This window comes from Seriola lalandi, unplaced genomic scaffold (assembly GCF_002814215.2).
Source record: "Seriola lalandi dorsalis isolate HSWRI2012SDOR001 ecotype SW California unplaced genomic scaffold, Sedor1 jcf7180002054861, whole genome shotgun sequence".
NCBI lineage: Eukaryota > Metazoa > Chordata > Actinopteri > Carangiformes > Carangidae > Seriola > Seriola lalandi.
In genome coordinates, this window is record NW_019525414.1 from 5,147,721 (window position 1) to 5,170,678 (window position 22,958).

The 22,958-nt window shown below is 42.4% G+C and overlaps 2 protein-coding genes across 3 annotated transcripts; one reads left to right on the forward strand and one right to left on the reverse strand.

Moving 5' to 3' along the window:
* The first annotated feature begins 799 nt into the window (after nucleotides 1-799).
* On the forward strand, nucleotides 800-4,831 carry ssr4 (signal sequence receptor, delta). Its single transcript, XM_023427536.2, has 6 exons — nucleotides 800-980; nucleotides 1,165-1,283; nucleotides 1,382-1,456; nucleotides 2,901-2,990; nucleotides 3,081-3,146; nucleotides 4,180-4,831. The coding sequence occupies exons 1-6, from the start codon at nucleotides 932-934 to the stop codon at nucleotides 4,282-4,284; spliced, it is 504 nt and encodes a 167-aa protein (XP_023283304.1). The 5' UTR covers nucleotides 800-931; the 3' UTR covers nucleotides 4,285-4,831.
* Nucleotides 4,832-6,515: 1,684 nt separating this feature from the next.
* On the reverse strand, nucleotides 6,516-22,620 carry LOC111670753 (vasopressin V2 receptor-like). Of its 2 annotated transcripts, none has more exons than XM_023427621.2 (6): nucleotides 22,203-22,620; nucleotides 14,923-15,308; nucleotides 14,557-14,802; nucleotides 14,131-14,277; nucleotides 12,516-13,113; nucleotides 6,516-11,212 (listed from the first exon to the last, which is right to left on the reverse strand). In XM_023427621.2, the coding sequence occupies exons 2-6, from the start codon at nucleotides 15,304-15,306 to the stop codon at nucleotides 11,013-11,015; spliced, it is 1,575 nt and encodes a 524-aa protein (XP_023283389.1). In that variant the 5' UTR covers nucleotides 15,307-15,308; nucleotides 22,203-22,620; the 3' UTR covers nucleotides 6,516-11,012. The 2 variants fall into 2 exon arrangements, with proteins under 2 accessions (XP_023283389.1, XP_023283388.1); XM_023427620.2 differs by having other exon boundaries at nucleotides 22,199-22,620.
* Nucleotides 22,621-22,958: the final 338 nt, after the last annotated feature.

The following is a 22,958-nucleotide window of genomic DNA, read 5'->3' on the forward strand; positions in this document are numbered from 1 at the left end:
AGTAAATTGCTCCTCAAGACTGGTGTTCTCAGATAACTATGGTCCATACTCAGCATGATTATAATACCAGGGCTAGTGTGTGCTCATGTAAAGTGCTTCGAATGAATAATGCAGGCAGAAGTTACTATTTTTTTTATACTGGTTCCATGTTGTGGAACAGACTTCTGCTACAGATCCAGATTTTGAATATGAGAGGGGCTTAGGGAAGTCAGGTTAGGAGGGAAAGAGATGTACCAAAAACCAGCAGAACCTGATTGGGGACATTTTGCAAAATGAGTACTTCTACTTTTTATACTTTAAGCAGGCCCTCAATTTGTTTTGGCATATTTTCTGAAGTAGTTTTTTAGTTTTATTTATTTTTGCACAATTTAAAATACACAGGAAATGACAAAGAAAACAAATAGCATACTGTGCATTGAGAGGCAGAAGCCCCAATGGGCTTATTTAAAGCCTGCACCTAAGTATGTAGAAATATCAGAAAATTATGACATACAAAATAAACATACAAGAAAATAACGTCACTACATAAAAAAATGATGAGAAACTGATAGATTCAAAAAATATATATATAAAATTAACAGCAATAATAATTAAGAGCTTAATAAAGTAGAATTTTTAATGCGGGACATTTATTAATATTAGTTATATTACACTGAGGTATTGTTTGTCTGTTGTCTGTAACTTTCTTCCACCGCTATCTACAGTTTAATTTTGTTTAGATACTGATGACGTGTCGACTGAGTACTTTCCCAGAGTGCTTCGCGGCGCTACAGTCCACGTCATTCCAGCGCAGCCGCAGTAGCTTGGCAGCGGTGAGCTGAGCTGGACTTCTTCTCGTCGGTCGTTGTGCAAGGAGCGACACGGTCCAGGAGCCGGAGCCCAGCATCAACAAGGAAACCTCAGAGACTCAGACAGCCTCACAGACACCACGATGATCCGGATAGCCGCCTTCCTCGCTCTGCTGGTGGTCGCCTGCTCGGGTATGTACCTTAGAAACCTTAATAAAGCTTGTACTGCTAACCACCTTTAGCTAGAGGCTAATTCATTCAGTCGCGTCCCTGTGTCTTCTAAGTTAGGTGGAATAATAATATGTCTTGGTGAAACGTGTGTTGCATTGATGTCCAGGGTTTTAGCTAACCTCAGCTCTGCTCTCTATGGTGACAGGAGAGAGCTGCACAGACCCAGTGATCACTCCGTCGGCCTACACCACGTCTGACGCCGTCATCTCTTCCGAGTCTGTCTTCATCGTTGAACTCAGCCTGGCATGTGCCAACGGAGCACAGGTAACTGTCGACTTCTAGCCCTTCAAAAGAGACACCATGATGATATACTGATGTTATCGATTAAGTGAGTCACTGGTGATCGTTTCTGTCCTCTCCAGAGTGTAACTCTGTACGCTGATGTCAATGGGAGACAGTTCCCTGTGACCAGAGGCCAGGATGTTGGCAAGTACCAGGTATAGTAGTGTACTCATGTTCATACATACTGACATACAGCTGCAGGTACCGATAGCACCTGCTGACACCAGCAGTCAAAGTACCCTTCAATCTTCCTCAGTGAGATTCAGTGCTTTAATGCCATGTCAACATACAGTAGGTGATAGCAATGTGATTTGGTGAGCTCACACTAAAACACACAAAAAAACCTCACCTCACATATAGTAACCACGTTGGGACATAAAATGAGAGATTAAAAAAAAACAATATTAATAATAACAACTAATTAAGTAATGAAAACAGTGGTTCCCACAATAATCCATAATAAACTTGGCGTCTCTGTGTCAGAAAATCACAAGGAACCTATTTGAGTCTGACCTGAAGAAAGTTATCCACACTCATGTCTCATAGTGTTTGGATTACTGTTGTTCCATTTGCTCTTGGTTGAGACAACTTCTCTTTCTTGTCTTCATTTGTTCCAAAGTGCGGAAGTGAGGATTTTAACTAATTCAAGGAAACGTGATTAAGTCACCCCCATCATGGCCGCCCTTTGTTAGCTACCTGTTGATTCCAGATTACATTTCTGAACTCCTTACCCCAAAGAGCCAGATCACAGTGTGAGGTCTTCTAGCAAGAGTCTCTTGGGTGTTCCTAGATTGAAGGTGACAGAGCCTTCACTGTCGAGGCCTGCTGCCTTTGGAATAAATTTGGTACAAATTTCCATTTGGACTCAAGGATGGACTGATTAGATTTTAGAGGTTAAAGGTCAAGGTCACTTTGACCTGTGTATTTCAAGCAGCTTGAGTGGTTGGTGGAGGCACACAACCGTGAGGCTATAATTTTCTTTCGGTGTTCCATTGCTCTGTGAAGCCCTTTCTAAGTATTGTTTGGAAAACTGCTATACAAACAATTCATTCAACAATTGATTTAACTTAAAACTTGTCAATTAGTCTTAAGGGTTATTGTCCACCCATAAATGAACGATCTCTTAAAAACCTCCAGCTTAATACCTAAGCAAACAAAAACTATAATTCTAGAGATACGAGAGTCATTTTTAGCTAATGAACACTGGTGTTGTTAGGTGTTTGTCTGATCATTACACAGCAACTGAAAAGCCTGTCTTAACATCTGAATTTTGGAGGGGTACTGCATCTGACTTTCCAGAATTGACAGTCTGACAAGCCCACCACTTCACATAGTGCGGGGCCAGTGTGCCCAAGTGTGAGAGTAAGCAGGATTTTCTTAATGCATCTACTTCTGTCACTTTTTGTCTGTACAAACAAATACAATGACAGCAGTAGTCTACCGTGGCCCTTCAGGACAGCTCTAATCACTTTAGCCTTCCAATGTGGTCGGACAACAGTTCGTACGAACTTGTTAACTTTGAGCATTGCCCAACGTTAATCCGTTCCCAAGCAGCTAAAAAATTTCAGCCATTGGTCAACATGTGACTTCTTCCCTCAGGTGTCCTGGAGTCTTCCTCACAAACAGGCCAGCTCTGGAACATATCAGGTCAAATTCTTTGATGAGGAGTCCTACAGCGCCCTGCGCAAGGTTCGTGTTTCATGTCAGTTTACTGCCAGTTAACGCCACTTGTTTTGCAAAGGATGTTTAATTTGAATGTGTGCATTTCCTTTGTTCCAGGCCCAGAGAAATAATGAAGATGTAAACGCCATTCAGCCTCTCTTCTCCGTCAATATTGACCACAGGGTGAGTCTCTTATAGACCCTCAGGTTGAACACGTGATTGCAGGAACAATAATGATGCCAGTAGCCCTGTCAAACTCATTATACACCCTTGAATTAAAGCGTCTATAATCAGTTTTCTTATATTAAGTAATATCACTGCTACGTGTGAAAGGTGTCACCACAGAGAATTATCACCTGACTCTGCAGTTCCTCTCAGCTTTCCAGAGCTTTATAGCATCTTTCTGCTCATTGTTTGCTTCAGTCTTGTGGCTCTCATCACCAAGCTGCTGTTTTCAGTGAAAAGCTCTAAAAACACTACTTACCCAGTACTGAACAGCAAACAGAAACATTTAGTTACTAGCTCGTGAACCTGGTGGAGCACTTAGCTTCAGAGTCAGGTATTTCCTTCAGGAGTTGGGGGAGAGTCAGTATCAGATATTATGTAAATTCACCACATGGCCAGAAACAAAACTCCAAACGAATATTAATGTTGCTCTGTATCTGCTGGATGTGTAAATAACCCTGGAGTTACCAGGGGCATTAAAGCAGCAGCCATGAGGACTTTACTGGGATACGGGCAGGCTGGGGTCGCCACAGTAACAAAAAAAAAACATTGTCAATGGAGCCAATAAACTAAATCCATAATTCAGTTATAGCTTTGAGACACAGGGGTGTTAGTTTGTATGCTTTAATCATACAAAATGTCTGAAATAGAAAATTGTAAATTTAGTTCAGTTCTGTTTGTTTTTTTTTGTTTTTTTTGTCTTTCCTGACATCTGGGAAAATATTTGTATTTCTTAACAGTGTATGAAAGAAAAGCAGAGATAAATTAAGGACATGCTCATTTAAGAATAGCATCATATTTAAAAAAAAATGACTCAAATCGCTGTGTGCTTTGTGATGTCAGGTCTAATATAAGTAATCACCCATGTTGCTCTCAGTCTCAGAGTAATCCTAAAACCAGGTGAGACTGGAATGTGTGGCTGGTTGTCATCTGTTTACTTCTCTTCCTCAGTAAAACAGTGCTGATCTTTTTTTTTAATCTCTAACGACAGGGTGCGTGGAATGGCCCGTGGGTGTCTACTGAGGTGGTGGCTGCCCTCATCGGTATCCTGGTGTATTACATGGCTTTCAGCGCCAAGAGCACCATCCAAGCATAAACGGATCCACATTCACTTTTTTCAACAACTGGATCGTTAAAGACTGAATTCTGGTGGAGCTCGATCAACGGTCCATCATCCAGCGTTGTGGCAAGCCAACAGGATTTTGCCACTTGATCAGCTTTTGGATGAGGAGCAGGAGTAGCAGTCTTTGTATTGTTTTTATTCAGACTGTGTCTGTGTGCCACCTGTCGTATCTCTTTACAGACATGAATTTTGTCACGAGTTTGTCCTGTCAGTGTGGAAGAAATTTTGTAATTGTTTTTGGTAAAATCAGACAAATATACCTGGACCACAAAAATAAACAAAACAAATATAGATGGTGTACTGTATTCAGTCTTACTTCAAAGATGATGCTACATCCAGACCAGACGATCCTCTGTCCTTCAGTGTGGATACATGTGAGACTTGTCCAGATGTGGTCAACACCAACAGAGAAAGGTCAAGCCTGCATATGAAATGTCAGTAATGTGACTGCACTCGGCTGGCCTGAACAGGTCTGGTGGATATGTCTCTTCCAGTGAAACGAATAAACGGCTTGTTTTTCTTCCAGTGTGATGTGTTGGTTCCTATGATGGTCCAGAGACCGGCTGCCACTTCTATAAATTCCTTTTGCTCCAAGACAGGCTGGAAGATTCATGGTCTCTTATTCCATAGCAACGCATGTCTATTATGAAGGTTTTTTCTTTTTTTGGTTGCCAGTGGTAAATTGTCAAAGTCTAAATGATTCAATAGTTCCCTGACCTCATCTAGATCAAACGATAACCAGTTCCAACAAGATTTAGCCTTCACAGACTAATTGCTGGAGGGATGAATGATGGGTACACAGATATTCTTAGGAGCAAATCTGATTTGATCAACAGTTTTCTAGAATTTCCACAAAAGGAGATTCATGTCTACCTAAGGAAAAATACTATTGAGAATTATTTTTCCTCTCAAGTTTTTCACCAAGTGATTATTTAATTGGATTTATGGTGGTTAAGAATAAAACCTTAACATGTTTACAGCAACAACAGAAATCTGTTTTTGCTGTAAACATGTTCAGTGTGGAGGCTGTGGATGAACTCTCTGTGGACATGAGATCTATTTTTGTCTGCAGAGGAGAGGCATCACTGTCCCACTGGCATTCCCGGATAGTCGAGATGAGAGTAAGTGTTCGGACAGAGCGGCTGATTTACTGTCCTGTTTTGTCTCAATATGCACCAACGTTAAACGTGTCGTGGGTGCTGATTCAATAATCCAGTGTTAATTCAGCTGACAGGAGATCTGCTTGTGTTACCTCTGACTTGCTAAAGTGCAGTGTCACCAGTTGAACACACCGTGGCAGCTCTGTGCCGCTTGTGAAGTGTGTTGCAGCCACAGTGAGGCCAGCTATTACCTCATGGACAGATTGCATGTGATTTTTTCCTGGTTCAGTATCAGCTGTTGCTAATGTAATGCAACACATTGCATAATGCACTTTGAGCAGTCGTTCTGTTTTACATCCACTTTGCTCATTTCTGTCACATTTGCAGGTACTTAGAGCAATCTCATGCTTATGTGATCTAGTTTGTTAGAGGGATTTAAACTTAGCATGTCTATTTCTGTAGCTGGCCTGTATCAGTGTTTGCACACACTCTACAGCACACACAGTGCTGCTTTTTCATCTACAGCACAACTGCAACTCCTCACTGACTCACATGAGGATAATGTAAACTTTGTGTATGAGTAACCTGATCCACTCCCATAAACACACACAGCACACAAGAAGTTTCTCATATGTCTGCTTTTCTGTAGCTTTGTCAGCACAACACACACACACACATTCTCTGTCTCTCTCTCTCTCGCGGTGTAAGCACATCTCAGCTTTTGTTTTCTGTCACCTATAGCAAGCAGATAATAGACGCATCACAATGTTGTGAAAGGAGAAAAGACATGAGCTGGAGCGAGTCCAGACACTCCCTCATGGAGTCACCTATTAGACTGTAGCAAGTGGAGGACGGCTGGATGCAGGGATATAAATGGACAGAACAAACAGTGAACGACGGCCACTGAGTCGATGCTGACACAAGACTCTTCCTTCTCTTTGTGCTGGAGTTCAGAGTTTATAACTCCGACCCGAAACATCAATGCAGATAATTGCGGATGTAGAGTGAAATATTTTGAGATTGTTGTTGTTGCAGAATGAATGCACTCAGAGGAAGTCATAGTTTATTCTTTCAATGGTGAATGATTTAGGTCATGCAAACAAACAAATCTGAATCACATTTATTTTTATAATAATTACACAACACAGGATTTTAATCTTGATTTACCAACGCAAAGCATCTAGTAGCTTTGTATTTGAGGTACCACTTTATTACGTAAGACAAAGCATTTTACTGAGGAATAAGAGTTACTGTAGAGGAATCTGTGTGTGTGTGCGTCTGTGTGTGTGTGTGTGTGTGTGTGTGTGTGTGTGTGTGCGTGCTGTGAGGCAGAGAAAAGCTGCTTTGACAGAGGTGTGTAAAAAACCAACTCCGGGGGCAGACATGGATGGGCTTAGTGAGATTCAGCAATGTGGAAACTGGCGTCGCACAAATGATTATCACATGAAGTCACACTTTCTGTCTCTGCCACAAACTTTGTTGTTACTACTCGTTCTTCATACAATTTGTAAAGCAGAACAAGGTCAACAAACTGTGGGCAAGTTCAATAATCAGAAGACAGACAGTATCTGCTCATGCTGCTGGCTTCCCTTTCCTTACACTATAATAACAGTTATTGTTCTGGTTATTTCATGGCTGTGTATGTACAGTGAGGCTTGCTATATGTATAACTGCTTAAACCACAATAGGGTGACTGTGTTTGGAGTGAATAAACTTTTTTATCCTCCTCTTCCTGTCTTCTTTAGGCATCCTCTAATCCTCTGTGCCTGTTAATGCAGCTGCCAGTCAAGAAGCAGCCATATACGGGGAGACTACTCTTTTCTCTCTCTCCTCTTTTTGGTAAATGTATTTCCTTCTCCGCATTTAAATTTTTTCATTTTTGCATATCTCTCACGTCTGGCCCAGAGCCATGAAATATTGCAGGTTAAACAAGAGCAGACGCATCACAACAAACCGTTTCTTTGCACATGAATCCTGTGAATGCATGTTGAATGAGCTCCCATAAAATGGGTTTTATCAGACGCTGTCCACATGCCTGTTTTTTACTACGAAGAGAAAAAAAATGACAGGGTCGTGTTGAGGTGTAAACACAACCACGCTTTGAGTAATGAAAACAAGGTGGGTGAAAGGCGATAAAAAAGCCAACCCTCGATCCTCTGGCTCTCAGGGTAATAACCTCTTTTAAACCAGTAAATACTGCATCTTCTCGAAAGTATGAGGCGAGATTTTGAGCAGAATCATAATTGCAGCCAATAAAAATAAAAGTGCAGCTATATTTGGCAAAAATTGGCCCGAAAACAGCAGCAGTTCTGCCTTTGTTGCCATCGAGTGAGAAATCGTCAAGTGGAAGAGAGAGAAAAGTGAAACAAAGAAAAGAACTTTGTGTTTTGAAAAGGCAAGATAAATTGCCTGGCTCATATTTCTTTCGCTTCCTCTGATTATAAAGTATGATGCTCCAGTGCTCTCTGCTAACATAGACTCTGGAGTTGATTGTGTAAGGCGGTGAGGGCCAGATATGCCTCCCGGTGTCTTGGAATGAGCTTAGTAGCAGCCTCGGCAGTCATCAGGTCTGTGGAGGGGTCTTGAGTTAAGCAATGCAGACACATTGCTCAGTGTAGTAAAGCTCCTGGCTCCAGGTCTGATTTATACCGACTTTGGTCAAGGCTGGGGGGCTCCGTCATTCTTCAGAGCCACTGGATGTAGTCCTTGGCTGACCCTAAATTGATTTTAAGGGAGAAGTTCACCTATTTCCCTGCCCTTATGACAGTCACACAGCTGGGTCATTTATTTCCCTTATACCCCATCGCAGCCGCAGGCCTGGCAGGAAGCGCTGCCCCACTGTAATGAAGACGTGACCTTGAGTTTAGACATCAACCCCGCTTCAGTATGGAAACCAGGAACATCAGAACATTCCGCATAAACACACCCACACTGACAGACACCCACACACACACACACACACACACACACACACACACCGCAGGATTACAAAAGCCAGCGACCTACCCTATAGACCATCTATCACATGCTCTGACGGGGGGGGTGATGTTGGTTGGGGTGATACTGTCAGGTTTTCCATCTTCAAGAAACAAGACAGACTCACAGAAGAATTCTGTGCGGTGATGGGTCTAATTTTAGTGCCTATTTAGACGTGTTTGTGCCATAAAATTCTTCACTTAATAGAATACATCCATTATTTAGTTGTTGTAATGCTCACTAATGGCTGTACAGGCAGTATAATGCACAGCAAAGTGTGCTTGGCCTCTCCCATAAATCTGAGAGGCTGGATGGATCTGAAGTCTGGCCCCTTCAGCGGAGAAGAATCATCCTCTGACCTCTCAGCTTCCTGATAGGAAGAACAAAATTCATGAACACCCGCAGGATTTGGGAGAAGTTCATCTATTTCCTGATATAACAAAGTGAGACATGGGATGTTGTTTCTTTAGTCTTTCATTTGGCAGAGAATCAAAGTGGAGGCTTGTGCCTGGGGAGCAAATGCACAGTGGCGTGCTTGAAAGCCCAAACACCCTGGCCGCACAGAGGAAAAGGTGAGGCTTCTCCTTCAACCCAGACAAGTGCTCCTGAGACACCTTGAAAGCATCCCAGCATTGGCCTGCAGACTCACATAACACTGCTCTCTCATGAAAAAAGAATGTGCTAAACTGGCTCAAAAGAGCATTTAAAAAACACACCATTATTTTCAGGAACATCTCATCTGAAATGGATAGTTTGACCATATACAGTCATTTTCTAATCTCATTTTATATAGACAGAATTATTACATATTAATACTTTTATATATCTATATATATAATTATATATACAATACTATTTTATCTGTCATGCAGTTAAGGGGCATAATACATTACTCTTTATGTGGAAAAGATGTGATATAAAACTGTACATGAACAAAGGATATATTCAGTATACGTATATTTTCATTTATCCAACAATAAATAAAAAGATAAAAGAACACATGGCTCATGGTGTGATAGATTCAGTGATCCCTGCTCTGGTGGTTACTCTAAGAATAACATGGCTGACATCATTCGAAGATTAATCCAGTGAGGGGGGCCCCTCTAAAAACGTCTACTGACATTACAGGCACTTGGTTTTGACAGGGAGTATTTTCACTGGTGATGTGAAGTTTTACTTACGCTGGCATGCAGTCTAAATGATATGCAGTAGTCTCTGTTTACACTTGATAGTGTTTTATCTATTGAAGCTTTGTGACATCTCTACTATGAAGACCTGAAAAGATTCAACAGTCCAGCTTTAAACAACTCTTTGGTTTGACATCTTTGTTTTCTACTACACTTGTCGGACCATTACAATTGTATGATTTACATTCAATATTTATCTTACACAAAATGTGATAATATCTAATGTGCCTTACATTTTCAATAAATATACTTTACATTGTTCATCACTGTACATGGAATGCTGTTGAAAGTCTCTTGTTTGTTTCCGTGCTGCCTCTTCTGCATAATGTCAATGTTCTTTTGTCATACTTTCAGAGAGTTTGAGAGGAAGGTCTTTTTTTTTTTTTTTGTACCTCATATTATGCTGTATGAAATACAAGCACATAATTGTGTCCCGGATGGATGTGGAAACCTGGATTGTCCGAGGCCTAACCTTCTAACTTCAGTTTGTAAGTTTGTGTGTGTGTGTGTGTGTGTGTGTGTGTGTGTGTGTACGTGTGCGTGCATGTGCGTGTGTGTGTGTTTCTGTCTGCATAAATCCACAGTACTCAAGGTCCTCGTTGGGCGGTGTCTTGACTCTACTGAGTGAATCTCCATCCGCCCTGCTAACAAATCACTATTGTTCTTCGGAACCTGAATCCTCCTGAGCTAATATGAATTCAGCCTCAAGCATCCGTCTGTAATCCACTTCTCTTTGATTTAACAAAGTTTGTTCACATTATTAGATTTCAACTACAGCCTTCTCAGGACCACTCCTGCAGCTGTAACATCCATGTCATCCCCTGTCTGTTCTCAGTCCAACAGCAGTCTTGCTCTGTCTCGCTGTCAGTATGTGTGTCTCTCTCTCTTTCCCTTAGCCCGCTGCTTTGTTTCCTCTACACCCACAGCTCCGTCTGCTGCTTTGTACATTAGGTGTGCTGTAAGGCCATCAATACAGTGATCCACCCATTGCATTCTTGCTGCTGTGCTCTGTCTGCACAGGGCAAGAGTTTTTCCTGTTTGAATCATTGCACAGGGTTTTTCTCAACAGCTACAGAGGTGGAAATCGCTTTACTCTCAAGGACAGTTTGTACTGCAGATGCTGTCACTGTATATTCCACAGTGCCCTCATAAAATGCTGTTGACACCTTCAATGACACCCTTTCTCACTGCGAGGGTGTAGAGGACAGGTGATTACAGATAGAGGTCCTGTTGACAGTACAGCCGTCCTCTGTTGTTGGAAACATCTGGTGGAGGTCAGCACTCTCCGTTCTCAGGCTGTGGTGCTGGAGGTGGTGCTGGAGGTGGTGTTGGCGCAGGCGGAGCGGTGTGGAACGGCCACATGTGCGCCCATGCATGTCTTTTCAAACATGTCACGTCTCTGTTTCTGGCATGTCTGTTTCTGTCTCATCGCCCTCTGTCAGTACAGGCCGTCCTTGGTGGTGGAGGTGTGTGTGGTGGTGGAGTCGTCGGGCAGGGAGCCCCGGCGGCCGGGTCGCGACCAGCAGCTCAGAAGGTTCTGCAGCTCTGTGGACACGCTGCTGGAGAAAGCCGTGTAGATCCACGGGTTGGTGCACGAGTTCAGACTGGCAAGCAGCATCAGGATAGTGAAGGCCACTCCTGCAGAGGACACACACACACACACACACACACATGTACACGCACAGACATGAGAAGAGGAGTGCATAAACATGTGGAAATGCAGGAAGAAGTATGTATACAGACATAGAAATGTTCAGTTTGCAAACTAGAGGTGAACGTTCTTCCAACTGTGGACAGATGATCACATTATACACAACATTGTTCTCCTCTGTCTTATGAAACAGACATAAATATGTACAACAGCTATTCAGTTTGAATATAAACCATTCAGGATTATTGTTCTTCTTTTTTCTCCTCCAGAAATGGCAACAGGACTGTAAATATCCCAGAGGAACAAAATCCTACATACTTCCTTTTTCTGTTTTTCTTCTTGCAGCTATAATGAGTCTTTTATGTAATAACTAAAATATGCTTATTTCACTGTGGCCAGTTGAGGACAATGGGGACAAACTGCTTTTAGAACAGAAAGCTGATAATAATCAATTGTGTGTGTGTGTGTGTGTGTGTGTTTGTGTGTGTGTGTGTGTGTGTGTGTGTGTGTGTGTGTGCAAGCTTACGTGCCTTTCTCTGTGTGTGTCTGTTTGTGATCTTGATTGTGTGTGCAAGCTGCTGGCACGGATCATTGTTGATGAAATGTCAACATCTGGCCACATTACAAAATCAGCAGGGGATGTAAACAGGTTATTTACTAGCCTGGAGTGTTTGCCTTTAGCTTCAGATCAGAGGACACCCACACAGTCCATACTATCGGCCACAAATTATGGCCACACTAGCCTTGCTAGCTTAATCTCTGGCTGCCAGTGAAGACATCATCAGACGCTGTTTCTGTCCCAAAATGTGCTGAGGTCAGGCCGGATAGGAGGAATTCGGGGGGGGGGGGGGTTCCGAAGTGTGAGTTAAAACAAACAATATTTTTGTTCACTCACTGTTTCCACATCTGAGCTGGAGCTTGTCCTTGTAGAATAATGAATGTATTTAGACTCACTGAGATGGACAACAGCACTGATCAGAGGTTGTTGTTATAAACCAGACCCAGCCATTTAGCTTTTGTTTGTGGCTGCCTACAGGGCAAAGCAGATAAGGTTTGCACATTTAGAGCAATTAAATGGATAAACTGGGCTAAAGAGGATCAATCCATCTGAGAAAAACAACTTAAATGATTCATTTGGAGTGGTTATAACGCAGATCTCTGTTTTTGTTGTTTTGTTTTTTGAGGGTGAATTACATGCATTGGGAATGTAGCAATGATGGGACCAAAACTCTTTGAAATCAGGCTGGTGACATGGATAAACGACACCCATAAAGCATGTTTGTGACCAACCTTGGTCTGGGGGGTTGGGGTCCCAGGCTGCCCACAGCTGGACGATGAAGAACGGTGACCAGCAGATAGTGTAGACCAGCACAATCACCAGAGTCATTCTCACTGTTTTGGACATGGCTTTAGTGATGCTTGGAGGGGGAGCAGCAGGAGGGTGGGGGGGGGCGTAGTCCAGGGAGCAGCGGGGTGAGCCTGTGCTCAGCTCGTAGGACGTGTAGGACTCCTGGCAATCGGAGCAGTTCACTGTTTGCTGCTGCGTCGGCGATACTGCTGCTGTTGTTGTTGTTGTTGTTGTTGTCACATGTTCACCACGGCAACTGTTATACTGAATAGCAGATGATGGTACATAGTCGTAACACTCTCCCACTTGGCTATTGTGAATGTTATTGTGAGGGCCATTACTCGTGGCCTTTAAGTGCTGTACTCCTTTCGCCTCCCTGCCCCCACCTCCGGACGCCCGTCTCCCCCTCTCCCTGGCCCGCTCATCCTCCTTCTTAAAGCTGTGGAAGCGGAAGAAGATTTCATTCTTCTTCAGCTCAGCCATCACCACCCTCTCTGACTTCAGGTAGATGTTATTGTGAATCTCTCGGAAGATTCTTATCTGCAGAACAAGAATATCATCACGAATTAGCAGAGGTAAATATGGGTGAAACAAGGCATCATTCAAAGACGGAGACCCGAGGATTCATTTTCATGACTGGCACGTGCCAGATTCAGAGGCTTGTCTTTGCTCTTGCAGAATCTTTTTTGCATCTCTAGCAGTGACAGGAAATCTGATATGAAAGAGAGTGTGCTGGCCTTCACCAAGGGCCATAAATCAATGTCAGACTTTTTTATGCAACAATATCAAATACAACTATTCCTCCACTCTGTAAAATTTTACTGCGGCAAAATAATTCTTCATGGTCTCCAGAGCAATTTAAACAATAATTTGAAATCAAGTAATAGTAGGCGATTCATACTCGTAGCTATTTTTACTGAATTTAAGGATTGTTACTGCCAACCATTGTTCTTCTGCCACCTTTTACCTTTAAGAACAGCTTTTAATACAGTACAATTTGATTAGCCACTGCACTCTCCTCTCTCCTCTCCTCCACTTGAGTCAGTTGAAGCTTTCTAAATTATTTCCGTCTGCAGATTTCACAACATACCTCTGAAAAAGTGTCTAAAGTTGCAACCCTCTCCATTTGAAATGCGACAATGAAAAAGGGTCAAGGATTCTATGTTTGGCAGAGATCTGGTACATTCCACTTCCTGGCAGGAGGTTCTCAGAGTGGGCAGATTTTCTGAACACCCGTCTCAGCAGTGGTCTTCCAAGTGCTGCGTTAATTAGGGGAAATAGCTGGACCCTGGAAATATCTTTCCCTAAATAGAGCAGCAGGGCTGATGGGAGGCGGCCCAGAATGCCTATCCACCATGGGATGCTACATAACACCGACCACAGTCCCCCATGGGTTATCGAACAATGCCTGCCAAATGCACCCTCCATAAAAACAAAACAGCATTTCATTCATGCCACACGCTTCATTATTGGATAATGTTATCAGCAGTATGTAATCCTAGTCAATGGTCTTTGTGGATGGTGCAGAGATGGAGAGTCTAGTACAACCAGAATTACCTGACAGATGGTTATGATGAGCGCGGGCAAGAGGAAGACAGCCACAGTCATCCAGGTGACGTAGGCCTTCAGCCCCCACGGCTCAGCAAAGTGACCCCAGCACTCGAACTCTCCAGGAGCCACTTCTGAGCGGGAGAAGATGAACACCTGACAGACCGAACAAAAGGGGGGGGGGGGGGGGGGGGGGTCAGCACACTCACAGACATGACTGTCAGTTTTCTCTTCCATTAGCTGAACTTTAGTGACCTCATAGAGCTAAAAATAGACAACATCTTGAGTTTTACTGTAGCAACCCGGGTGTGAACGCCCACTGAGCTCCCATTTCCTATTTCACCATGTGTTTTTTTTGTTTGTGTGTGTGTGCGTGTGTGTGTGTGTGTGTGAGAGAGACAGGTTTTGTTTCCCCATGTGTTCACCCCTCCTTACCTGCGGTATGCTGAGGATTAGTGCCAGGGCCCAGGCCACCATGACAGGGGTGTTCCAGCGGGACACTGCTCCCCCACGGTAGGCCTGCAACGGGCAGCAGATGGCATGGTGCCGGTCCACTGTCATGGCAACTATCATGTAGGAGGACGCAAACATGCCCACAATCTGCAAGTACTTGATGGACCGGCAGAGCAAGTCGGGCCCCTGAAACCTCTCCGTTATGTCCCATATTAGCTGAGGAAGAACCTGAACACACAGATTTGGAAAAAAAGAAGAAGATATTTAGATAAAAGTGAAGGTGATTGAAATGTTTGAACCACTATTCTTCATGTTGCATTAATGCTTTAAAGAAACTTGTGAACTGACCTGAAAGAGGGCCACCACCAGATCAGCCACACACAGGTTGACCATGAACACATGCATGGGCGCATTGTGCTTCCTCCTCCTCAGCAGCACCCACAACACAAAGCTGTTCCCCAGGGTGGTCAGAGCCAGCACCAGCCCGAGCACCGCAATCTCTGCCCTGGCCAGGCTCAGGTCCCTGGCCCTGGGCTGGGGCAGGGTGTGAGGAGTGGTGGCGGAGCCGTTCTCAGGGAAGATCCCAAAGAAGGATCCCCCGCTGTGAGAAGTGTTGAACGAGTTCAGCTCCGAGACAAACAAGGACGAGGAAGAGAAGTTGTTGCTTCCGGTGGCGACCAGAGAGGAGAGGGCTAACCCGTCCCAGTCCGTTTCCACACTGATGCTTTCCATTCCTGAAAGAAAAACAAAGTGTTAATATGGGAAAGCCACTGTAATATGTTGTTGTTTGTGATTTGTTTAGATGATGCCCTACGCAAAATGATCACTGGTGCAGGGTCATAAGACTGTCTGTGCTCGGATTCTACCAAGTACAGATTTATCAACAAACAATTTACTTGTTCTGAATTATCACAATATCAGTATCCGTTTATTAAATCTCCTCCAGTTGCCCTCACATTCGTCAGCTGAGTAATTTGTTACTTAGCGTTTTCCTTATCTCACCGCTGAGAATACAAACCAAAACACTCAGGTCTTTTATTTAAGATCCATGATGATGCTACATGTTTCACATTGTATATTATAAATAGCTTCTTTTATGCAATTTTTTGAAATTTGACTGAAAGTAATGAAAGCCAGATACTGTAGCAATCATCATGTGAATGTTGTTCTGTTTTCGGTGCTGTCTCCAATTTTTTATTAAGTCTTCAGTGTGTGTTTGTCCATCTCTCAGTGCTTCCAGTTGTGTTTGACGCAAGCCTGGCGTGGTTTATTTTCTTTGCCATATTTTCTCAAGGTTGATTTGACAGCTTTCCCTCCCTATCCCACCACTCTTATTCCTTCACCTCCGCTCTCATAATCGCTCTCATCCCAGGCTTACCCCCATACATTCCAGTTTTCCCCCTGTTTTTGTTCCTCCCCCTCCTTCATCTTTCTCTCATGCATCCAGGCATTCTTTTTCTTTTCTTTTCTCCCAGCCACACTCTCTGTTGATCTCAATAAATTTTACGTTTATTTTTCTTTGCTTATAAATAAATGGCTCAAACGAACAGAAAGTTGATAGGAATAAGATGACAGTTTAAGAAGCAGAGTCGTGGGATGCTGGAGGCCGACTTGGTCAAATAAACTGCACGGAGAAGAAAGTCTGGGAGGAAAAATGGAGGAAGATGAAGGAGCAGAAATGAAGGCGGTGCGGAGAAAAGGCCGCATAAGAAATAAAAACAGCGAGAAAAGGTAAAAGAGCTGTGGAAAGAGGATGAAAAGATATAGAGAAAGGAGTTGGCCTACTATAGCTCTAAAGAGGCCTATATGCTGTTAGTTAGAGTTAGAGTGTGTGGTGACTGACACCATACTACACATTATTTTGACTAATGTGAAAGGAGTGGTTAGGCACACAATGAATGGGTCCTTAGAAATTTTCCACGTCTAAGAATAGGAGGAAAACCATAGTGATAGTATTGTGCGATTGAGTGTGACTAACAAGACATTATAAGGTTGTTCTCACTACACTGTTGAGACCTAATGGTCAATTTGGCGAATAATAACGCACTCACTGCTGGGCGTGTGAGATAACACAGCTGAACACATTGTCAGGCGTTACATGCTGGCTTTGCCAGAGGAATGTATTCAGATGAATGCATGACAAGCCAGGCCAGCTGGACCGCTGCACCCAACATGAAGGTATAGCAGTGGATGAAAGGAAGAGATTCTGAGCACAACCATTGCTGTGAGGTCAGTCAAATACTCTTTTTTTTTTTTTTTTTGTCTGAGTGAATCCCTGCTGCCACACCAGGCGACCACAACACTGCCTTAAATGGCTAAACCAAATCAAACCTTTATTTTTTTTTTCCTCCTCTATGTCTGCATTGGTTACGTGAGTTTTTAGAATTCTGCTCAAATATTCGGCCCTGTCCGAAGGTCTTTGGATCAAAGCTAATAATATTCATTTTTATTATCTGTTTACTATTTTTTCTTTTTCATGTTTTTTTAATTAGGGGTTTAGACAACGGGGTCTTTTTCCACCAAGGAATCTTCTGGCCTCTCTTTGTCGAGACCTGAGGAGCCCTGTGCCCCTCTCTGTAATTACAGCACAATTCATGAGAGGATTCTTTGTGCTGCGCGGCCCTTTATACCCACTATATAATCTCATTATGTATATTTGCCCATGTGACTAATTTCTGATGTAAAATCCCCTTTTCAAGTAGCCAGTGCCTCTGTGCACATAAAACATAATGACTTAGGGATGTGCTATAATACCGGTGTAGCTTCAGAAATTAATCCACAGTATTACAGTAATGTTCCCAAATTGTATTCAGTAAAATGTAATAAGAGGATTAATGATTGGTAGGAAGAAGCTTCTGTAATGGTGTCAAGACTTATCTGTTGCTCATAGTATACGGGGAAGTGTGTGAGGCATTTCCTCCTGAACAGATATACAAAGGACTGTTCTTGCCATCTCTGAGTCTTGCTCTGAATTAGCCCCTGTTTCCCTGAATTCCTGAAGGACACAAAGTATTTTTTCCAAATATGCTCATGTCTCATTTGCATGGTTTGTGCATCCAAGAAATCAAGATGGATTGTCTTCAAATTGCTCAATGGCTCGACTACAGGAGACCCACGGATAGTGTAAAACTTCTGGCAATGACGCTTCCTGACCTCAGAGGAAATTCCTTAAAGTGAAGGTACATACAGAAGGTAAATGTTGTCTCCAGAACGGTGCTGAATGCGGTTTAATTTATCCATTTATGTACCCTGTGTCTGAAAATGTATTCTGCTGTGCTCTCTCCTTAATAACACAAGCACAGCACAGCTCCCATCTGTCTGATCGACTTAATGTAAAGCACAAATTATTCCGTCTCTGTGCTGGATGGACTGTGAGACTGCTTTTAGTAGTTAGTGCAGTATGTTGCCTCCTGTCTTTACTTTAAAGCTTTCACCCTGATTAATGATGGACTCGATCCCTCCCTTGCTTTCCTCTCCAGAGGCAAACTGGTGTGCAACCATCCATTTCCATGTCCTCTACATCCTGCACGGTTTTCCCCACACTCAGGGCTACAGAGCCTCAGGGATGACAGAAACAGGTAGTTAAAGTGTGCTAGAAAACATCATAGCTTCCAGCCGTTCACGTCTTTCAACATGTCAGTCCTCTTAGCTCGTCATGTTTTGATCATTAACTTTGACAAGCTACGTCATGTGCAATTTTGTCATGTGTCAAGTAATCCAGGTTTAGCGTGTAATGTGGTTGTGATGTGATCACAAACTCTGTGAATGGGACTCAGAGACTTGTCCATCAGCTGGAGAATGTTGTGGATAGATTGAGCTGAACTAAACTATTTTGAACTAAAATGTTGGTCTGGGCAACAACAAAAAAGGGTGTGTTGTGAATGTTTTACATAACTCAGTTTCTAGAGTTTGCTAATGGAGTTTAACATTTGGTGGAAATGAATAGTAGACGAAATGATTGAAAAAAGGTGAGTTGTAATAAACGGGCGGAAACATGCAGAACCTTTGCTCTGGTCCTTTAAGGTAAGTTTTTTCTCATGGTCAAATAAGAAACAACTCTCACAATAAAGTTAAAAACAATACATAACATGGACACTGAGCTTGTCCTGTCCTGTGTTCTGGAGTAAAAACATTATCCATCCATAGCTCTGTCTTCCCATCTCTTGTGCGGCAGGGAAACAAATTTCTCTCACTTTTCATGCACAGAGGATCATATTTGCATGTTAAGACACCCACAGTGAATAAACCCAGCTGGCATATTTAATGTGGATCAGTCATTAACGTGAAATGGTGGTGGCAGCAGTAACAGACAAAACAGGTGATTATGCACTCGGTACAATAATCCAAACATAATGAATGACCCGTCACCTCCGTGTCTGTCCTGCATGTGCCCGTGTGTGTCAGTGATTAGTTCCCTTTGACCAGGTTTGACCCAGGCTGATGAATGAGGACCTCTCTGTCCTCATTAGCAGCCCTGTGTACACTCAGACAACCTGTTGCTAATTACTCCCTCTCATGTGCTCTTCTTCCTCTTATCTATTTTTTATCCCCCACCTGCTATTATCTCTAAATCTTCACATTCATCCACCCACTCCTCCTCTCTCCGTCTATCCTTACCAATCCTCCACCCCCTGTCATTAAGGATCAAAACCGCACGGCAAACAGTTTCTGATATGCTTATCATTTATTTAGATTTGGATAAGCAGCCTCATTAATAGACCTTGGCAGCAGGAAACAGGATTAAAATGGTCTGGCCCAGTTGAATCTAAGATGAATGAAAATAAATATAGGAATCAAACACTAGATCCACACCATGTGATTTACTAAGGCGTTGGTATTCTGCACTGCTTTTCTCTCCATGGCAAGACACTTGATATGCATACCAATCGATAGATTCTCACACAGTAAAGGTTTGGGTGAGTCATGTGGTGGTACATGCTGGGATGTGCTGCAATTCATCTGCATGATAAAGCAGCTATGACCACACTCTCCTCTTTAAGGCCCACATATCAGTAAATTAGATCCCCATTGGCGCTCTCGCATGCGGTATAAATTCACCCTCTGAATGAGTCAGCTCAGTGACAGGTGGATACTTCATATATATTTATGCATTTCAATTTGTGGAGGCACCATCCTGCCGTACTCATTAAAAATCAGATTCACAGCGTGATTTATTCCTCTCTTTCAGTGTGTGTCACTCAGCTTCTTCGCCACAGACTGGAGCCCATGTGGGCAATAAAACTAAACACTTTGTTCTTTTTACTGTCTTGCCCAAACAACCCATTAAATGTTAATCATGTGGGACCACACCTCATTGCACATACTCATACAGTCATTACTTGCCCCACATCTCCGCGACTCATTGAATTTTGAATTCACAAATATCGCTAGTTTATTTCCCTAAGGGGATAAATAAAGTATCTATCTATCTATCTATCTATCTATCTATCTATCTATCTATCTATCTATCTATCTATCTATCTATCTATCTATCCATAATACATCAGCCAGTGGACAGAACTCACTGGGTCTGGTGTGGAAGAAGGTCCAAGTCCTCTTATCAGCACTGATAAAGCCCGTTCCTGAGACCACTGTTTTTCTTGTTATGTATCATTAACCAGCACACTGCCAACAAGCATGTGCCCTAAACAAAACAGGGCCTTCTTCACGTCACACAACTGATATAATATTCAGAGTATTCCCCTTGAATATTGGAAACTGGGCCACAGTGTTACCACACCAGCTTAAACAGGCCTGGAAGTTTGTAGCTGATATGGTCAGATCTGTGCCACATGATGAAATGAACAAGATGAAATGATTCCCTGTTAGAGACCGGATTAAATTGACCATGAAAATAATAGTAATGATGATGATGATGATGATGATGATTTTTCCTGATGGTTGCTACAATCAAGGAAGTCATTTTGAGCATATTATAGATTGTGCCAAACACCCACACACACAAAAAGAAGGAAAGCTTATGATTAATGGAAAAAGCACTTTAAAGCACTTTGGTTGATACAGACAGCTTTGTGCTCTCAATCACAAAAAAGATGATTCTGCCAAACGGTGATTTGTTGATTCAACTGTCCACCTCTATTTAACTATTATTCCACAGCAGAAACTGACAGGACAAACTGCTGAGAGATACATTTCTGTGATTTTTCCACGACCACTGCTTCACTTTTAAGCAACACTTTCTTATTTCCAATATGCTATATATTGAATAATGAGTTGTTATGCCATACAAATCTTTTAAATGTCAGGCAATAAATCAGTGGACTCTGACGATCCAGACTTGTGTGTACCACAAACACACAACCGCTCTGGGACCACAAAACTTCTTTTTAATCTAAAGACCTTTGATTTGCTTTTTAAAATACGGGCAGGACACACACACACACACACACACACACACACACACACACACACACACACACACACACACACACACACACACACATGCACCAAGACACAGACACACAAACACACACATGCACATAAAAGAAAAGCACCCGAAGGTGAGCATAAACTGTGTGCCCCTGTCTGCGCTCACCTTGTTTTCAGTGCATGGTAAGCTTTCTCACGCGTATCCTTATGTCTTGGTGTGTTTCGCTCCCGTCTCGGGAAAAGCATTAAGAGCTGTCACCAACACTGTCCATTAACATTACATGCTGGAGCAGCTCACGTTAACAAACGGACTGCTCCCTCGAGCTTTTTTTAATCCACGGAAAAACTTAGAGGATGCATTTTCAGTTAGGGTCTGCCATAAATTATTTCCAATCAAGCTCAGCGCAACACACTGTATGTGTTAACATATATTACATATGTTCAAATCAGGACTGACAGCCATACTGTAACTATTTTTACTTCATCTAAGACTTTATGTATTTCACTTGGAAAATCAACTGAATCACTGAAACTACACAGATGATGATATATTTGTATGTAAAGATGGTATATAATGTAAATGTGACGTTTGCATTTATATATTCAATTCATAGTCAGCACATTAATTTACTTACAGTCATAGTTACACTATCCAAAATAGGTTTACCATTTTTAAATCGGATTTGCCCCCCCCCCCATTATTAATGATTAAATGACACAGATTATCTTTTAATTGAAATAAAATAAAAGTTTTGTTTTTTGATGTTTCTTTTTGACAACCCACTGTTATCTTTGAATTATATTACAAAATATATTATTGTTATAAAAGTCATAAAAGTTATCATTATAATTGAATTAAATCATAATTAAATTATAAATTAAAATCAATGATAATGATGATGACTCATTAATTACAAAGAATTAATTTTTTTTTAAAGAAAGGCATAATAACTAATAAATTGCTAAATACAGAATGCGAGTGGCATATTTGTGTGTCATGAGAACATGAGATATTGGAGATGCACAGAGAGATGACCTAGATCGGTCACTAAACACATGCATTGACAGACAATGTGAACAGGTCTGAGTTTCCACAGACCCCCAGGCAAAGTGTTTTCAGGGATTAGAGGAGAATCTCAGTTAGAAGTATTTGTATTAGTCACCGTGTAAATATCACAATCAGTATTTGTCATCCTATTATACAATCAGCACGGAGTAAATAAAAGGCACTTACTCACATATGATCCAGTTCAGTTGTGCAGCTGTGTGACAAGAAGCTGTGAAGATTTTTACCCCAAATATTCACATCTTCAGCGCTGTGACTCCAAGTCCCTGCGCTCAGTGTGATATGAGCTGGCTCCTGAATGAATTAGGCAGGAAAAAAAAAAAATCAATGAGTCCTCATCAAAGCCAGGTACCTTTTGTTTTCCTCTTTTGGTCAATGTGTCAAAGAAGTTGTGCGAGGTCTGTGTAAGTCCTCTGTGTGTCTGCTGACTGTATTGTCCTTGCTGTGTTGTAGTTCAGAAAGTGTATGTCAGAGTTATCCATTTGATAGCCATGTGTGTCCCGGCTCCTTCTGCGTCACGTTAGGCTCTTGCAATGTGCTGTGCCCCCAGCACCACCAGCAGAAATGAATTTGAGCTTCGTCTGCTCTTACCTCTCCCCCCACCTCCCTCCCCCACTATCCCCTCCTCCTGGGTCAACCAGCCTGTCCTCTAGGACTGAGGGTGGAGCGTGCAGCCAGGAGTGGAGGGAGGGTGTTATACATATCTATGAAGTGTATGGGTGTGTGTGCGTGTGTGTTTGTGTGTGTGTGTGTGTGTGTGTGTGTGTGTGTGTGTGTGTGTGTGTGAGAGAGAGAGAGAGAGAGAGAGAGAGAGAGAGAGAGAGAGAGTGTACTATGTTCATCTGCAAGTGTGTGTGCACGTGCATACATATGTGAAAACTTGTTCTGAAGTTAATGTTTACGTGTGTGCGTGTGTGCGTGTGTGCAT